The following is a 19873-nucleotide window of genomic DNA, read 5'->3' on the forward strand; positions in this document are numbered from 1 at the left end:
CTAGTAGTATCAAAGTTCCTTTTCAAGGTCAATCCCAAAATGTATAAATAAGGTGTTAATTAAACAAGAAAAAGCTGTTGAGTATTAGTGTCTCAGTAAACCAAACATAAGTATATCCTTCTTCCCAGATCTGCTCACGAAGCAGACCTAGGGTCATCCCTGAAGTGAGGTAGAAACTGGAGACTCTGAGTGATCTAAGCTACAATTCTATACTGCACCAGACAGGAACTGATATCTTTTCAGGGTCTGGAAAATGGCTTATAGCTAGAAGTCTCAGTAATCAGGTAAGGAGAGAACTGAAAAAAAAAATTACACCTTTGTAGAGAAATACTGAAAACAAAACATCATTAAGCTATATAAAATTAATGTTTTCCTTGTAATCAATCTACCATTTTATAACTTCTGAAATACCTCAGATCATGTACACACCCTTTGCCATGGTATAAAGTAAATGTCTGGGGGATAATTTATTTGCTACAAAGTAGAAATAAGCACTAATATCCAGACTAACCTGCTAGTCTCTCTGAAAACCTTTATCAAATCAAGATTAACGACCAAAGAAAAGGCCTAAAAGAAACAATTATACCCAGCACCTGGATCATGATCTTTAAATACCATTCCTCACTGAAAGGAAACAGGACTCCTTGGGGAAATGGCTGATTCTATATCTAGTATAGGAAATATACAAAGATGAGCCCAGAGCATCTTGTTGTAAGCAAGGATGCTATCATAAACAAATGAGTTGCACCAAAAAAACCCACAGAAGCAGACATGAAGGAGCTTCCAATGACCAAAGACAGAACAATGTGAGCACCAAAAAGAATACTGCTTTTGATTAAATCATGCTGAGTATCTAAAAACCCACATGATACTAAAAAAAAAAAATCTCACTGGATATCACTGGAATCAATAAGGGCACCATTTCTTTATACCACAAATTGGCAATAAAAGGGAAGAATTACATATTTATCCCCTCTTCCCTACAAACTGTATTTCAGGATACCAAATAGCCTTAGTTGATAAGGGAACATTCTTATAGAAGAATTCTAGTTAATAAACGTGAAGACATGAGAGAATTGGAAAATCAGCATTTTGCAACCCTTAATAAAATCACTGGTTACAACAGCAATCATCAGTGAAAAACTCAATGAATAAAAAAAATCAGTGGAGTAAACAATGGAGATATCAAGTTATTACCACCTAAAGCTACTAATTAATCACTAAAAGTGGATAACCAAATATTGTGTTCCTCTTTTTGAGAAGTAATATGAAGTATATAGCACAGATTATGACGTACTCTTAACAGAAAAGCAGAACCTAATCGAGCCTCTAGAGAAAAATTCATTTATAGAAAATATAAGGAAACAGAAAGACATATTAAATGACATAAACAGACAAAAGAAACAAATGGGTACATTCAGAATGTGGAACATTCCACAGGACACAGACCCAATTTCTGCAATAAAGCAAATAATCTGGGGGGAAAAGTTGGGGAAGGGGAGGAAAGGGAGCTGGCCCTATATTAAAACAAACATAAAAACCAAGTATCACATGAGGACCTTGTTTAGATCCACATTTTAACAAACCAACTGTAAAGAATCATTTTTAGACAACTGGGAAACTTGACTATGGATTTGTTATTAGTTAATACCATGCAAGTAGTTAATTTTTTAGGTTTGATAATGGTTTTGTGATTATATAAGAAGAATGTCCGTATTTTTTAGAGATGCATACAGAAATGCATACAGGTCCAATAACATGGAATTTGTCTTAAAATATTTAAACAAAGGAAAAGGAAAACTGTATATGCAACACAAATGTGGCAAAATCTTGAGGATTATTAGATATGAGTGATGAGAACATGGAACTTCATGGTACTAGTCTATTTTCATGTACATTATAAAGTTTTTACAATTAAAAAGAGGGGGTACTAATCACAACCAATACAACCTAAGACATTTATTGCCTTTCTTTTAAGAAAGACAAAGTACATTCAAATTAATAATAGTTAACATCAACAGTAGCAGCTAATATTTAATAAATTTATTACATGCCAGATACTCCACGCACTTTATATGTATTAACTCATTTAATCTATCTTTCTCCATTTTAAACCAACCAATGTAAGTCTACTTATTCAAGTTTAATTTACCTGATATACTTGGTCTGTAGTACTATTCTTTTTAACCCTGACTGTAACTGTCGTTCCATCTGGTAATGCTACTCTCAGCTCTACATCGGACACACCATTGTAATTCTGGGGAAAAGACAGAAAAAGAATTAATTAAAAAAAAATTATGACCCAGTATATCTTCACTCTCCTTGCAACATGCTAGCTAAACAACAACCTAAACTTGTGACAGAAAGAAAACGAGTTTCAATGAAAAGGGGAAAAAAGACATCTTATAAATCAATACATTTACATTTTATAAGTCAGTCATAAAGCTGACTTTCGGCTGCAGCAAAAGTTAACCTTTAAGAGGAACAGGAAGGAAAGAAATACGTTAAACTCAATGTGTTCATATCCAAAACAGAAAACTTGTGTGAAGCAGTTTAGGTCAAACACAGATGAGATTTTTGGCTTACTTTCAAACATTCAGAACTCACAAATGAGAAAAGAAAACAACTGAAAGCAGTAGTTTCAACAAATTTTCTCTGGTTTTAAATGGTCAGGCATGGGCTTCCCTGGTAACCGGTCAATGGTAAAGAATCCACCTGCCAATGCAGGAGACACAGGTCTGACGCTGGGTTGGGAAGATTCCCTGGAGGAGGAAATGGCAACCCACTCCAGTATTCTTGCCTGGGAAATCCCATGGACAGTGGAGCCTGGTGGGCTACCATCCATGGGGTCTCAAAGAGTTGGACACAACTTAGCAACTGAACAACAATATCAGACTGGCTCAAGTGGAATTCCAAGTTCCTTTCCAGACTCTGAAATAACCACCACACCTTTGAAAGGAAAAATTGATGAAACTCAGGAATCTGCATTAGTCTGGAACATGTACAATTTTCTTCAAGCAAAGAGTAAACAATTCTTATCCTCCTTAATTCAAAAGAAGTCCTTTTCTCTTACTGCTTTTGATAAATTTACACATTCCTCTAATAAACTGTGACCTTGTAATTTTTACTATAGAGAAACAACTATTTAGGAACAAATAGTTCCTAAATACCACTTTTAAAAAAGTAAAATTGCCTAAAATCATCCTAAGCATTACTTTGTTATAAGCCCTTGTCTGTAAGAACTTTTAATCCAGTTGGGAAAATAAAATATATACATATAAAATAATCAATGAATAACATACTAGTACAATAGCATTACACAGTCATTTGTCTATTCAATTAGTATTTATTAAGCACCTACAATATGTTTAACATTGTGCTACGGCACTGGGAATATAAAGATGATCAAGATTTAGCTCTTGTTCTGAAGATCTCATGTACAGCATGGTGATCATAGTTAACAATACTATTTCGTATATCTGAAATTTGCTAAAGGGCAGATCAGAAGTGAAGAAAGGAAGGAAGGGAAGATGGAAGGATGGAAGGAAGAAAAGAACAAGAAAGAAGGGAGGAAACAGTAATGAGGTGATAAATATGTTAACTTGACCATGGTGATCATTTCACAATTTATACAGATATCAAAACATTAAATCATACACCTAAATAGATACAATTCCTATCTGACAATTATATGTCAAAAAGCTGAAAAGAAAATAATTAAGATTTAGCTCTTACATACATGTAGCTCATACTCTAGTAAAGTAAAATTATAAAGTGATAACCTGACTATATGTATAAAAAATTAGAGAATGAGATAGCAACAAGGTGATAATTAAGTGGTACTGACTGCAGAAGTTCTTGGTGGAATAGAAAATTAATGACTTGAGCATCAGGAAGGAGTCAAAGAGAAGGTGGACATAGCACTAGGACATGAAGGATAAGCAGAACACGTAAAAAAAGGAAGTTGAAGAACTAGTCATTTGGAGAATTTATGGCAATTCAATCCAGAATCAATAACTTCAATTTTCCCCACAAGGAGCCAAGAGGGAAATAGTCACTGTAGTGGGTATTCACCTACCTCATCTGATTCTGATAGAAATTCCTGCATGATGTCACTTTCGCCAATGACTCGTATTGAGCACACTATAGAAAACAAAGATAGAATCTGGCATGAGGCCCTAAAATCAAGAATATATAGTCAAGAACATATCAAGATTTAAATATAAATCATCAGTAGCAGGCAATGCTGAAGTAGTATGCCATCCATGACACATGGTATTTTAAGGCACAACAAACATTTATATATGAAGTAGAACGGAGGAATAATAGAATGTACAAAGAAACAGCTTGCTAAAAACATTAAATTAGACAAATGAAGTCATTCATAAAAGAGAAATAAAAGTTCAGTAAATCCAACTTTGCTGGCTTGTGTTAATAAGCCAGAGAATAGAGCAAGAGTACGGACAATTAGGAATGTATCAAACACACAATTAAAATACAAAGAAAAATATCTATTTGGCATAGGAGAAGGTCAGTAAGAGAATCATTAACATTTAAAGCCACTTTGGGAAAAAAGGGGTAATCAAGTATTAATCTGAGTACCTCTTCTCATCTCACAAAGTTTAACTTCAAAACAACTACAAGTGAAAAAAAGAGAGAGAAAGGGAAAAGGAAGGAAAGGAAAACAGGCAGGTAGGTAGGTAATCATCTAAGAGAGTCAATTTCTTAACATTCTCATGGGGATAATAAATTACACTGCTGATTTTACTTCATTTTATTAAAAAAAACCTGTACTCTTTTTCATTTCCCAAGGGCTGTGTTTAGAGGCCATTCCACATTAGAGAAGTTAAAAATAGATGAAGTTTAACTACCTTCTATGGAGGAAACGGTTTTTCTTCAGGGAAAGCTCTCTACCAAAGTTTTAAAAAATTCAACTAGGTCAATTAGTTCTTCTATAAGGACACAGAATTACTAAATACCACATAAGACCATTATTCTATTAAATGAGTATTTTCAACAAAAAACTATTGCATGCCCAGCAAATTATATAACTCTATATCAAAGCAATGTCTCTTCTCTGTGCCACAAACTGAACCATCATATTTAGGAGATCTTTGTCATTTCTCCCTGCCTTTCTAGATAAATGAATGTCTCAGCTTCCACATACAAAGATTCCTAATGTCTTGTTTGCAAGCCCTGAGATATTAATAACAAGTTAGTTTTAATATTTCTACCTATAACCTGCTAAGAACAAGGGGACTTTAGCTCACTCACAACTCAGCAAACCTGTCCAAAAGGAATAAGGAATTTTCAAGTAGGCTATGTCAGTAAACTAAGAATCACTTTCATTAAAATGTCTTAAATACCTAGCTTCCAAATAAATTTGGCATGTTGAGTGTGTATGTGTTTGCTGGCAAATAATATAACCCTATAAATAAAGGTCCTTAATGCATAACAAAATAATTATGCATTTTTCTATTGTTGTTAAGTGTTCAGTGAATCAATAATATAGGCTATTAACTGTTGTACTGAACAGTTCAGTGTTGGGCTTTAACGCTCAGATCAATCAACATCTATAGTCAGAAATGTGACTTTCACTATTGAGTTTCCGGAAACTTAGCTATGCAGCTTAGGAGCCACAACATACTATCTTGACCAGATGTTTACTCAAGATAATAGAGTTTAATAGGCTGGCTTACCTTTTTCTAGATATTCTTCCAACCCCCGACGTCGGGCATCTAATTGCTGTTCTGATAAAGAGAATGGCCACTTCCCTGGAAGTCGGGGAAATGTAAAGTTGGCAAACTCTCTCTTCAGGTTCTGGTGTAAGATGGCAAATTCCCGGTACCGCTTAGAACACAGCTGCCTCCCTGCCATGTAAACATTGTAGACCTGGTGAGGGGGAAGGACAAAAAAAAAGCCTACTTACTACATATTAAATCACAGAATCACCTAGAGTCAGGCTCAGATTAACACTGGTTAGATCAGAGAAGGCAATGGCACCCCACTCCAGTACTCTCGCCTGGAAAATCCCATGGATGAAGGAGCCTGGTAGGCTGCAGTCCATGGGGTCATGAAGAGTCGGACACAACTGAGCGACTTCACTTTCATGCATTGGAGAAGGAAATGGCAACCCACTCCAATGTTCTTGCCTGGAGAATCCCAGGGACGAGGGAGCCTGGTGGGCTGCCATCTATGGGGTTGCAAAGTCGGACACAACTGAAGTGACTTAGCAGCAGCAGCAGCAGCAGCAGGTATATTTCTCTATATACTTAACAGAGAATTTACATTCAAGGTCACCATAAAACAAGATTTACTTTTAATAAACATGCCAGAAATTGTATGTAAAAAAGACAGATACTGCCTTCAAGGGGCCCATGATCTTATTTTTGCTATTACAATTAAACTCCAGCACACTGTTTTAAATATCTTTGGAGCCAATTATCAGTTTTTATTTTCAGAAAATTAAAAATCATTCAAAGCCAATGTGAATGAACAAGCAAGCAAATTTGGAGAGAGATGTAAAAAAGTTAGAACTGATCATAAAGCAAAGTGACTGACATTTGTGTGTGAACCACATTTCCAAAGAAAAGGTCTAAACAATGATGTAAGCAATACTGGTATTTTTGCTACCAAAAAGATCATTTTTGCCAAAGCTCCTTTTTAAAATCAGATGTCCCTAGTTTTGGTCTTCTCCTTTCCAACATTAAAACAGAGTTAACAAAAAGCTGAAGAATAAATGTACTCTAAGGACCTCCTCATAATAATAAACAGTTAATAATCCTCATAAAAAAGTAGACAGATTTTTATCTATTGTTCACAGATGCATGCCAAGCTTCTCGAATAGGGCCTGGGGCACGGTAGGCACTCAGTAAATATTTGATGGAGAAATGAATGTATATATGTGCAATTCTTAGATATGTGTCCTCATAAAGGAAAGTGGTAGGATACATGATACAAAAACATCAAGTAAGTAACTTTGTAGTCTCAGAACATATCAAATTACACAGAGATGGGAAAATTAGCCCCAAATCACACTTACTGGATTAGCAAAAATCAGTCAAAAATTTAAACGTGCACAAAACAGGTCATCTACTCGTGTAATCAAGACTTAGTCACTGAACATAGAACAGACTGGTGGTTGCTAAGAGGGAAGGGGTTGGGGGAGAGATGGGAGTAGCAGGCTGGGGTTACCAGACGTAAGCTTTTATATACAGAATGGATGAACAACAAGGTCCTACTGTACAGCATAGAGAACTATATTCAATATCCTATGATAAACCATAATGGAAAAGAACATAAAAAAGAAAGTGTATATATATATATGTATGAATGTATACAAAAAAGAATATATATATATTCTTACAAAAGAATATATATATATAACTGAATCACTTTGTTGTACAGATGTAGTTAACACAATTACTCTAAATCAACTATACTTCAATTTAATACATAAACAAAGACTTAGACACTGAGAATGTATACACCAAACCATTTCCTTCAGTCTCAAGAAGAATCTTTTCCATGCTTCTATGATTTAAGAAGTATAAATTAAATGTAATAATAATTTAGTCATTCAAAACTCCTCTCTCACAACTCTCCTCCTATGATCCTCCCATAAGCAAAGCCTCTAACTACTATCAGTGTCCAGGGAATGAATACAATCCTGATCAACAAGTTTTCTTCTTATAATTATCATGCAAATTTGTAACTGATTGTAATGAATCACACGTAATACCAAGTATTCCCATCACTGCCTTCTAAAGACTATGACTACATTTCCCCAGTGATGATCACTTGAGTGATCTCAAGTCTAACAAAACATTTCTTAGGGTAGAAAGAATCCTAAAACTTAAGAGGCCTTTGTGACGATTTCAACCCTAAAATTTCAGTTTCTCATAAGGTGAGAACAGTAACATCAAATAGCCTCTCACCACCCACCTCTTCCCACTTAAATGTGAAGTCAAAGGGAACAGAACTATAAATAGGATGCCTGACAGTTCAGTAATACATCCATGCAGGTAGGAATGGCTTCCACAAGAGCTAAACCATTTTTATATTAGCGGTGCTTAGCAAACGAAAAACATACAAAAATATATTACAACAGTGATGCTTTGTTCTTCATTTGTCCTTAAAATTAACCTATGATCCATTAGTATTCATTTCGCTGATTTGGACACACTCATTTGCAAAGAAAAGGACTGATTCCCCACTGAATCAACTCGTGAAAGTCCATGAGAAATGACCATGGTCTCATTACAAATGAGAATGGTCTGTCAAAAAATATATTTGCCAGACAAGAAGGAGATTATCATAAAATAGGGACTAAAGATATAGGCAGGCAGGCAGTACTTCTAGGATCTTTCCATCTTAATGTAAACCCCAGACTGGCTGGCTCATACATGGAATTAGACAGTTTGTCCAGCTTGCGAGAACATGTTGAATTTAACGATCACTGGTCACTGTCTTCTCCAACTGACCATATCCTACAAAACTTCAAAAGTTGGAATGTTCAGATTGCAAAGTCAGCTTCCAAGGGTAACAAGTTATTGCCCTCTTGAGATACTCTTTGCTGAGTTCGACCCCAATGAGGGAAAAGGAATGAATTATGAGTGGGCAAAGTGTAAAACTTATCTGATCGGTGATCTGGATTCTGCAAATAAAAGTTTCAAAATTCAGCTTTGAAATAATGTCTAAATTTCTGGATTCTGCAAATAAAAGTTTCAAAAATCAGCTTTGAAATAATTTTTAAATTTCTCTATATGTAAATGTTGAAAATCCATGCCATACCATTTTGCTTTATCCTCATGACTCAATTCTGTGGAATGAATGCCAGAAAGTGGTAACTGATAAATTCTCACAAAAGCACAAACCACTGTAGGGAAAGCAATTCTAGTAATATCTGGGCTCTATATTCAATATCAAAAAACAAAATTCCAGGTAACAGAGATCTTTATTTTGTTGGTTCCTTAATCCCCACTTACAGATTTCTTAAGGCTTTTAAATGGTAACATCTCATTCTGTGTAGGATCTGAATATTAAAATGTTCTTTCTCAAGTCTCTAGTAACCCACATGAATTGTGCTACTGAACACACAGAAGAGAATCTCCTTAAACAATGCAAAAGTGATCAGACACAATATTGTAAAGCAATTATCCTCCAAGAAGAAGAAAAAAAGAATGACACCACCACCCAAGTTCTGCCTCCAAATGTCAAACAGACATTCATCTGGTTCATGCTACTGATCTGCATAAATCCTCAATGTACATTAGGACCAACAAATTGTTTCCAATGCCACCTTGCCATTTAATCTTGCTTTTAGCTGAAAATTTGTCTTCCAAAGGACACCTTATTGGCTATTCACAAGCTGCTTATAACAGCAAAAGGAGATTCAGCATTCTTATCTGATTTCTGAGTGAAATGCATGAGATCCTTAACTAAGGGATTCTTTCCCAATGCTGAAGTATTTAGGTTTCTTCTTGGAAAGAAAAAAATCAAAAGACAACAAGATGCTACTAAAGAACTTAGGCTACGTGTGTGTGTTTTCCCTAATGTAGATCGTAAATGGCATCTATTTTCTTTATTTGGACCTCAGGTGTATAGAATTGGGTTAACAACAATCCTTGGTTCATAACACAGTCTCATTTTGATGAACTCTGTTTGGATATTTAATTCAGATATTTTTATCTTTTAAAATTTATTTAATTGATTTTTTTTTTTTTGCCATTCCACACTGCATGTGGGATCTTCACCAACCAGGGATTGAACTCACACCTCCTGCAGTGGAAGCACAGAGTGTCTTAATCATTGGACCACCAGGGAAATCCCAATTTAGTTATGTTTAATGTGAGAGTTGGACTGTGAAGAAAGCTGAGTGCTGAAGAACTGACGCTTTTGAACTGTGGTGTTGGAGAAGACTCTTGAAAGTCCCTTGGACTGCAAGGAGATCCAACCAGTCCATCCTAAAGGAGATCAGTCCTGGGTGTTCATTGGAAGGACTGATGCTGAAGCTGAAACTCCAATACTTTGGCCACCTCATGCCAAGAATTGACTCACTGGAAAAGACCCTGATACTGGGAGGGATTGGGGGCAGGAGGAGATGGGGACGACAGAGGATGAGATGACTGGATGGCATCACCGACTCGATGGACATGAGTTTGAGTGAATTCCGGGAGTTGGTGATGGACAGGGAGGCCTGGCATGCTGTGATTCATGGGGTAGCAAAAAGTCGGACACGACTGAGTGACTGAACTGAACTGAACTGAACACTGTAAAAAATAAACTAAAAACTAAGGCCTTGACAAAAACATCCCTAACCACATAGTCTCTGCCTCCTTCACCCCATCTCCCTGTTTCTCTCTCAAAATTATTAGGCTCAACCGTGTTTCATTATTCCTGTTTTTCTTTTCATAGTTTATTCCTACGTTTACATGTACTCTTTACATTTTTATTTTTTATGTTCATTTTTTGGCTGCCCTGGGTCTTTGTTGCTGTGTGCAGCTTTTCTCTAGCTGTGGGAAGGTGGGGCTACTCTCTAGATGTGGTGTGTGGGTTTCTCACTGCAGCAGCTTCTCCTGTTGCACAGCACAGGCTCTAGAGCACATGGGCTTCAGCAGTTGTGACACGTGGGCTCAGCAGTTGTGGTGCATGGGTTTAGCTGCCTCAAGGTACATGGAATCTTCCCAGACTAGGGATCAAACCTGTGTCCTCTGCATTGGCAGGCAGATTCTTAACCACTGGACCATCAAGAAAGTCCTTATTTTAATTTTTGAAGGATATTTCAGTTTTATTAAAAGTCTATCATGCAGAATAAGACTTTTTGGCACTTATTTTTTCACATAGTCTCATCCACAATGCTATATATCTTTGTGGTTTATTCTACTGTACATAACACTTTGTTGTTTTACATTTTTTAAAAAATCTGTTCTGTTGACATACATTTAGGTTGTTTCTGGGTTTTAATATTTCTTGGTTTTAGCCATTATGAACAATGCTACTGTGAACATTGGTGCATGTGCTGCCTGTAGTATATACAGTAATATAAGAGATTCTCCTGGATATACTCTATGTGAGGAACTTCAGAATTATAAGGTATGTGAACATTCAACCTAAGGAGACAATGCCAACTTATAAGCTAAAGCAGTTACATAAATTTATGCTCCTTACACTCCTTTTCAGTAATAATATAAAAAGATCCTCTTAATTTTTGCAAATGGAATGGGTATGAAAAGATTTCTTGCTCTGGTCCTAATTTACAGTTCCAAGATTATTAATGATGCTGATTATCGTCTCTCCATATATATTTATTGGCCAGCTGCCCAGGGATCAAGGCTCACCCACCAATGGGCCAATATCAACTGTGGAAAACCCCAGACCCCTCAGCCAGCTGAGTCAGGAACTGGCCCCACTCACCAGCAGTCTGACATCTGACCCAGAACCCTCCCAGGACACGGCCCCACCCACCAGTGGCTGATAGCTTCTGCACTAGGCAAGGCTTGGCAACCAACCCAATCAGGAGTCAGCCATGCCTACCAATGTGCCTCAAGCAGTCAGCCTGCCACAACAGAAGGGCTCATGCAGCCCATATAGATGGCACCCCTAAAGCATAAAGGTCTGGAGACCAGAAGCAAGTATGCTGCTGGCCCACAGGTATTTCCTACTTAAGGCCACTTCTCCATGATAAGGAAACATACCAACCTACCAAATACATAGAAATAAAAACACAGAACTGGCAAAATGAGGCTACAGAGGAATATGTTCCAAACAAAGGAATAAGACAAAACCCCAGAAGAAGAACTAAGTGAAATAGAGATAAGCAATTTATGCAACAAAGATTTCAAGGTAATGACCATAAAAATGTTCAAAGAACTTTGGAGAAGACTAGATGAACACAGTGAGAAGTCAGAATTTTTCTAACAGAGAGTTAGAAAATATAAAGTAGACCCAAACAGATGAAAAATACAGTAACTAAAATAAAAAATACACTAGAAGGATTCAATAACAGATTAGATGATACAGAGGAATGAATCAGAAAACTAGAAGACAGAGTAAAGAAAATAACTCAAACTGAACAGAAAAAAAGGAAAAATAATTTTTAAAAATGAGACCTTTAGGACAACATCAAGCATATAACATTCATTTAACAGGGGTCCCAGAAGGAGAAAAGAAATAAAAGGTGCTGAGAGCTTATTTGAAGATGTAGTAACTAAAAACTTTCCTAACTTAGAAAAGAAAGCAGACATCCAGATCTGGGAAGCACAGTGAGTCCCAAACAAACTAACCCAAAGAGGACCACACCAAGACACACTGTCATTAAAACAGCAAAAATTAAAGATTAAGAAAGAATATTAAAAGCAACAAAGGAAAAGCAACTAGTTATGCACAAGGGAACTAACTCCCATAAGACTATCAGTCAACTTTTCAGCAGAAACCGCAGACCAGTAGGGAGTGACACAGTATACTGTAATGATGAAAGGAAAAAAGCCACAACCAAGAATACTCTACCTGGAAAGGATATTATTCAGATTTGAAGGAGAAAATCAAAAAAGGTTTACAGACAAGCAAAAGCTAAAAGAGTTTAGCCCTATGAAACCAACTTTACAAGAAATGCTAAAGGGACTTCTCTATGCAAAAAAGGCCACAACTAGAAATAAGAAATTAGGAAAGGAAAAGACAAACATACAGTAAAGGCAGTTAGTTGATCAGTCAGTTATAAAGCTAGAAGGGAGGTTAAAAGACAAAAGTATCAAAATCACCGATATCACAATAAGCAGTTAAGAGATATACACATCAAAAAAGGATGTAAAATATGATGTTAAAAACAATAAACATGGTGAGGAGTAAAAACACAGGATTGTTAAAATGCATTCAAAATTAAGGGATCAGAAACTTAATCGAGTGACAGACTGCTATATATAAACTTCATGGTAATCACAAACCAAACGTCTACACAAGATATACACACAAAGAAGAGAAAGGAATCCAAACAGAACGCTAAAGACGTGGTAAAAAGCAAAAGACAAAGAAAAGAACAAAAAAGGGCCATAAAAACAACCCCCAAACAATTAATAAAACAACAATAAGTACAAATCTATCCAATTACTTTAAATATAAGTCGACTAGGTATTCCAATCAAAGACACAGAGCTGCTGAATGGATATACAAACAAGAACCATATATATGCTGCCTAAGAGAAACTCACTTCAGATCTAAAGACACACAGGCAGAAAAGGAGGGAATGGAAAAAGGTATGCCATATGAATGAAATGTAAAGAAAGCCAGGGTAACAATACTTATATCAAACCAAATACACTTTAAAACAAGGTCTGTAATAAGAGATAAAGCAGAAAATTACATAACAATCAATGAATCAATCCAGTAAGATGTAACAATTGTAAATATGTATGTACCCAACACGCTGTTGCTGCTGTGTTAGTCGCTCAGTCATGTCCGACTCTTTGACACCTCATGGACTATAGCCCGCCAGGCTCCTCTGTCCATGGAATTCTCCAAGCAAGAATACTGGAGTGGGTTGCTATTCCCTTCTCCAGGGGATCTTCACAACCCAGGGATCAAACCCAGGTCTTCTGCATTGCAGGCAGATTCTTTACCATCTGAGCCACCAGGGAAGCCCATGCACCCAACATAGGAGCACCTAAATACATAAAGCAAATATTAATAAATATAAAGGGGGACAAACTGACAGTAACACAATGACAGTACAGGACTTTAACACCACACCTACATCAATGGAGAGATAATCCAAAGAGAAAATCAATAATGAGGGATAGTCCCAGCATTCCAGTGGTTAAGACTCTGCACTGCCAATGCAGGAGTTGTGGGTTCAATCTCTGGGGGCGGGGGGGGGGGGGGGGCCGGCGGGGAACTAAGACCCACATGCCAAGTGCTATGGCGAAAAAAAAAAGAAGAAAATCAATAATTAACACTAGCCTTAAATGACACATCAGACCAAATGGACTTAACCAGATGGACAACTATATATATATATATATAGTTGCTGTTGTTGCTATTCAGTCACTCAGTTGTGTCCGACTCTTTGCAACCCCATGGACTGTAGCACGCCAGCCTTCCCTGTCCTTCACCATCTCCTGGAGTTTGCTCAAACTCATATTCATTAAGTTGGTGATGCCATCCAACCATCTCATCCTCTGTTACCCGCTTCTCCTCCTGCCTTCAGTCTTTCCCAGGATCAGGGTCTTTTCCAGTGAGTCAGCTCTTCCCATCAGGTGGCCAAAGGATTGGAGCTTTAGCTTTAGCATCAGTCCTTCCAATGAATATTCAGGACTGATTTCCTTTAGGATTGACTGGTTTGATCTTCTTGCAGTCCAGGGGACTCTCAAGAGTCCTTTCCAGCACCACAGTTTGAAAGCATCAGTTCTTCAGCACTCAGCTTATTTTACTGTCCAGTTCTCACATCCATCCATGACTACTGGAAAAACCATAGCTTTGACTAGATGGACCTTTGTAGGCAAAGTAATGTCTCTGCTTTTTAATATGCTGTCTAGGTTTATCATTCCCTTTCTTCCAAGGAACAAGTGTCCTTTAATTTCATGACTGCAGTCACCATCCACAGAGATTCTGGAGCTCAAGAAAATAAAGTCTGTCACTGTTTCCACTGCTTCCCCATCTATTTGCCATGAAGTGATGGGACCGGATGCCATGACTTTCATTTTTTGAATGCTGAGTTTTAAGACAACTTTTCACTCTCCTCTTTCACTTTCATCAACAGGCTCTTTAGATCTTCTTTGCTTTCAGCCATAAGGGTGGTGTCATCTGCATACTTGATATTTCTTCCCACAATCTTGATTTCAACTTGTGTTTCATCCAGCATGGCATTTCACATGATATACTCTGCATATAAGTTGAATAAGCAGGGTGACAATATACAGCCCTGTCATATTCCATTCCCAATTTTGAACCAGTCCGTTGTTCCATGTCCAGTTGTAACTGTTGCCTCTTGACCTGCATACAGGTTTCTCAGAAGGCAGGTCAGGTGGTCTGGTATTCCCATCTCTTTAAGAATTTTCCAGTTTGTTGTGATCTACACAGTCAAAGGCTTCAGCATAGTTAATGAAGCAGAAGTAATCGCTTTTCTGGAATTCTCTAGCTTTGTCTATGATTCAACAGATGTCAGCAATTAGATCTCTGGTTCCTCTGCCTTTTCCAAATCCAGCTTGTAAGTCTGGAAGTTCTAGGTTCACATACTGTTGAAGCCTAGCTTGAAGGATTCTGAGCAGTACTTTGCTAGCATGTATAACATCCCACCCAAAAGAAGCAAATTATTCATTCTTTTCAAGTGCACATAGAACAGTCTCCAGAACAGATCACATACTAGACTACAAAACAAGTCTCATGAAATTTAAGATTGAAACCATATCAAACATCTTTTCTGACCACAATGCTATGAGACTAGAAATGAATTACAGAAAAAAACTGCAAAAACCACAAACACATGGAAGCTAAACAATATGCTACTCAACAAAAACAATGGGTGAAGAAATCGAAGAGGAAATTTAAAAATACATGGAGACAAATGAAAACACAATGATCCAAAACCTATGCAAACAACAAAAGCAGTTCTAAGAGATGTTTATAACAATATAAGTCTACTTCAGGAAACAAGAAAAATCTCAAATAAACAAGCTAAACTTACACGTAAAGTAACTAGAAAAAAACACAAGCAAAACCTAAAGTTAGTAGAAGGAAAGAGACCATAAAGATCAGACCAGAAATAAATGAAAGAGACTAAATAACAACAGAATAATAGAAAAGACTGATGAAACTAAGAGCTGATTCCTTGGCATGACATTTTTAATGTACTGAAAGAAAAAAAATCATCATCCCTGAATTTTATGCCTTTCAAATATAAGGGTGAAATAAAGACTTCTTCAGATCAACAAAAGCTAAGAGAAATCACTGCCAGCAGATCTACACTACAAGAATATTAATGGAATTTCTTCAGGCAGAAGGAATATGATACCAGATGGAAACTGAAACTACAATTATACAAAGGAACGAAAAACACAAGAAATGGAAATACGTGCTTAAATATAAAGAAACTCTTCTCATTTTCAATCTCTTTAATTACTTAAAGCAAAGACAACAAAATCTCATAAAATTTATCATACATATAGAAGAAAAATGTATAACAACAGCACAAAGGATAAAAGGTAGAAATGAAATATATCATTAGTAAATTCTTACACTGAGAAGCAATAATGTATTAAAGATACTATTTATAAAGATGCATACTGTAAACCTAGAACAACCACTAACAAAATGAAACAAATTATATAGAGATAACATGGTATCATTAAAAATATTCTATTAATTGAAAAGAGCAAGAAAGGAGGAATAAAGAGCAGATGAGATACAGATAACAAAGAATAAGATGGCAGACTTAATTTTAACTATATCAATAATTATACTAAGGTAGCAGACTACGCACTGTAAATAAAAGACCAAGATTTCCAGACTGCATAAAAAAGCAAGACACAATTATATGCTATCTACAATAAACTCATTTCAAATATAATTATACAGATAGGTTAAAAAGGACGGAAGAGATATCCAATGAAAACAATAATCAAAAGAAGGCTGAAATGACTATTAGTGGCTATATGTTAACATTAGAGCAGGACTTCAGAACAAAGAACATTACAAGAGAGAATGTTTAAGGGATCAATTCATCAAAACAACATAATAGCTTCATTACACATAAAAAATGGGTAGAACTGAAGATTATGCTTCAGGTAAACTCACTATAGACCAACCCTCACAGTGAACAACCACAAACTCTGGAAAAAAATACAAAAACCAATTACTTGAGGATTCTGAATAGTACCCTAAAATTGTAGATAGGAGTCAAAACATAAAGCAACTGACAAAAAGCTGGGGAGTTTCCTACTTTTGGGAGTTTTGCTTTCATAGTAGACCTCAGTCAAAGAGTAGCATAACTTAAGCAACTAAAACTCCAACAGACCTCTTTCTGGCTGGAGGAAAGAGAGACAGGTTCTGGGCAATCACAGATGCCACCAAAATGAGTGGGGAATCCCGAAGGAGAGAGAATCAGAGAAAGAGATGCCTTAACTCTGTGAACAAACATCACATACACCTCAGGCTGATTCCTCCCTAAATGATATACACATCAGACAGACTCAAAAGCAGCACAGCAAAAGCTTAAAGAACTGTACTGAGACTTGTACAACTCACAGAAGCTGACACAGCTTACTCAGTTAACTGCCAGGTAAAATAAACACATCAACATTCCTCAGAAGAATATCACAGAATCCAGAGCCTACACAATTGTAACATTCATAATAACCAGGACACAGTCCAAAATTACTCACTATACAAAGAACTCAGAAGATATGAGCCATTCTCAAGGAAAACAAACACACTAAACAGAGGACAAACTCAAAACGACATAAATATTAAAATGTTCAGACATATACTCAATGAATACAAAAATAAGAACACACATATATGTTCAACTGATTTTCAACAATAATGTCAAGACGTTTCAATGGGGAAAGAATGGTCTTTTCAACACAACTGCTGAAACAAGATGTCCACATGACGGGGGTTGGGGGAGAATAACCTTGACCCCTAGATTATACATATAAAACAGTCAACTCAAAATGGACCACAGACCTAAACATAAGAATAAAACTGGGATTTCTCTGGCAGTCCAGTGGTTAAAACTCCACACTTCTAATACAAGGGGTGTGGGTTTGATCCCTGGTCAGGGAACTAAGATCCTGCATTCAAGCACAGAGCAGCCAAAAAAAAAACACAACAAATAAGAAAACCAGGATCCAGCCACTTTGGAAAACAATTTGGCATTTCCTCAAAAAGTTCATCATAAAAGTTATTATATAACCCAGCGATTCTACATACTCCTGAGTATTTCTTTCCAAGAGAAATGAAAACAGGTATCCACACAAAAACTTGTATACACATGCTCAATCCAGCATTATACATAAGAAGCAAAAAGTAGAAAAAACCCAAATGTCCATCAACTGAAGAACAGATAAGTTAAATGTGGTATATTCATAAAATGGAATGCCATTTGGTTGATACATGCTACAACATGGATAAACTTTGAAAACACATATGGCTCCATTTATATGAAACATCCAGAATGGGCAAATCTACAGAAATGCAAGGTAGATGCCTACGACCAGAGGGGATAGGAGGTTTGAAGAATGAAGGCTAAAGGATACAAAGTTTCTTTTTGAGAGGATGAAAATGTTCTAAAATTGTGGTGATAGTTGCACAATGCTGAGCATACCAAGAACGACTGAACTGTATACTTTAAATGGGTGACTTTATGATATGTGACTCAAACCTCAAAATAAAGTTATTGCAAAAACAGAAAGGTAAAACTATAAAACTTTCTTAAGAAAATATAAAATATTTGCATCCTTGGGGCAGGCAGATTTCTTAGAATACAAAAAAGTAACATCCATAACAGAAAGAAATTGACAAACCAGACTTCATCAAACTTTATAGCTTTTTTTTTTTTCCAAAGGCAGCTAAAAATAAAATAAAAAGGCAAGCCACAGACTGGGAAAAATATTTTACAAGGCATCTATCTGATAGAAGACATATACAGAATACATAAAGAACTCTTACACAAAATAACAAGACAAACAGCCCAATTTTTTAAATGGGCAAGAGTAGAACAGCTACCTCAACAATGAAGATATAAAAAAAGCCAGTAAGCACATGAAAATGCACTCACCATGAGTCACTAGGCAAATGCAAATTAAAATCAGAGAGAGCTACCATTATATTCAGAATGACCAGAATTTAAAACCTGAAAATACCAAGTGTTCAAGAGGTTATGGAGCAACTGGAACACTCCACTACAGATGAGAATACAAAAATAGTACAGCCTCTTTGAAAAACAGTTTATAAGGTTACTTACACTTAGCATTTGATCCTGCAATTGCCATTTCTAGCTATGTATATACTCAAGGGAAATGAAAACATAACTCTACATAAAAACTTGTACGTTAATGTTATTTCACGGCAGCTTCAGTAATAACAGCCCAAACTGGAAACAACACAAATGGGCAACAACAAGTGGATGGATAAATAAATTGTAATAAATCCATCCAATGGAATACTATCAGTAAAGGCAATAATCTATTGGTCTATGCAACCACACGCATCAATCTTAGAAGAACTACACTAAGCGAACAAACCTAGACATGAAAGATTATAGACGGTATGGTTTCACTTATTTTCAGTTCAGTTTAGTTCAGTTGCTCAGTCGTGTCCGACTCTTTGCGACCCCAGGAACCGCAGCACGCCAGGCCTCCCTGTCCATCACCAACTCCTGGAGTTCACCCAAACCCGTGTCCATTGTGTCAGTGATGCCATCCAACCATCTCATCCTCTGTCGTCCCCTTCTCCTCCTGCCCTCAACCTTTCCCAGCATCAGGGTCTTTTCAAATGAGTCAGCTCTCTGCATCAGGTGGCCAAAGGACTGGAGTTTCAGCTTCAACACCAGTCCCTCCAATGAACACCCAGGACTGATCTCCTTTACGATGGACTTGTTAGATCTCCTTGCAGTTCAAGGGACTCTCAAGAGTCTTCTCCAACACCACAGTTCAAAAGCATCAATTCTTCGGTGCTCAGCTTTCTTTATAGTCCAACTCTCACATCCATACATGACTAGAGGAAAAACCATAGCCTTGACTAGATGGACCTTTGTTGACAAAGTAGTCTCTGCTTTTTAATATGTTGTCTAGGTTGATCATAACTTTCCTTCCAAGGAGTAAGCGTCTTTTAATTTCATGGCTGCAATCACCATCTGCAGTGATTTTGGAGCCCCCAAAAT

General features: G+C 36.7%; 1 protein-coding gene across 3 annotated transcripts in view; it reads right to left on the reverse strand.

Annotated features, from left to right (window-relative positions):
• Positions 1 to 19873, reverse strand: part of SNX27 (sorting nexin 27) — an 80392-nt gene that overhangs the window by 25801 nt on the left and 34718 nt on the right. For all 3 annotated transcript variants that reach the window (XR_011565688.1, XM_070785671.1, XM_019955496.2), the window contains exons 3-5: positions 5700 to 5892; positions 4079 to 4143; positions 2153 to 2257 (exon numbers count right to left, since the gene is read on the reverse strand). Coding sequence is in view for 2 of the 3 variants with exons in the window: in XM_070785671.1 (XP_070641772.1) it covers positions 2153 to 2257; positions 4079 to 4143; positions 5700 to 5892 (363 nt within the window). In the remaining variant the exon portion in view is untranslated. The remainder of the gene's footprint in view (positions 1 to 2152; positions 2258 to 4078; positions 4144 to 5699; positions 5893 to 19873) is intronic.

The sequence above is a fragment of the Bos indicus genome, chromosome 3, assembly GCF_029378745.1.
Source record: "Bos indicus isolate NIAB-ARS_2022 breed Sahiwal x Tharparkar chromosome 3, NIAB-ARS_B.indTharparkar_mat_pri_1.0, whole genome shotgun sequence".
Classification (NCBI taxonomy): domain Eukaryota; kingdom Metazoa; phylum Chordata; class Mammalia; order Artiodactyla; family Bovidae; genus Bos; species Bos indicus.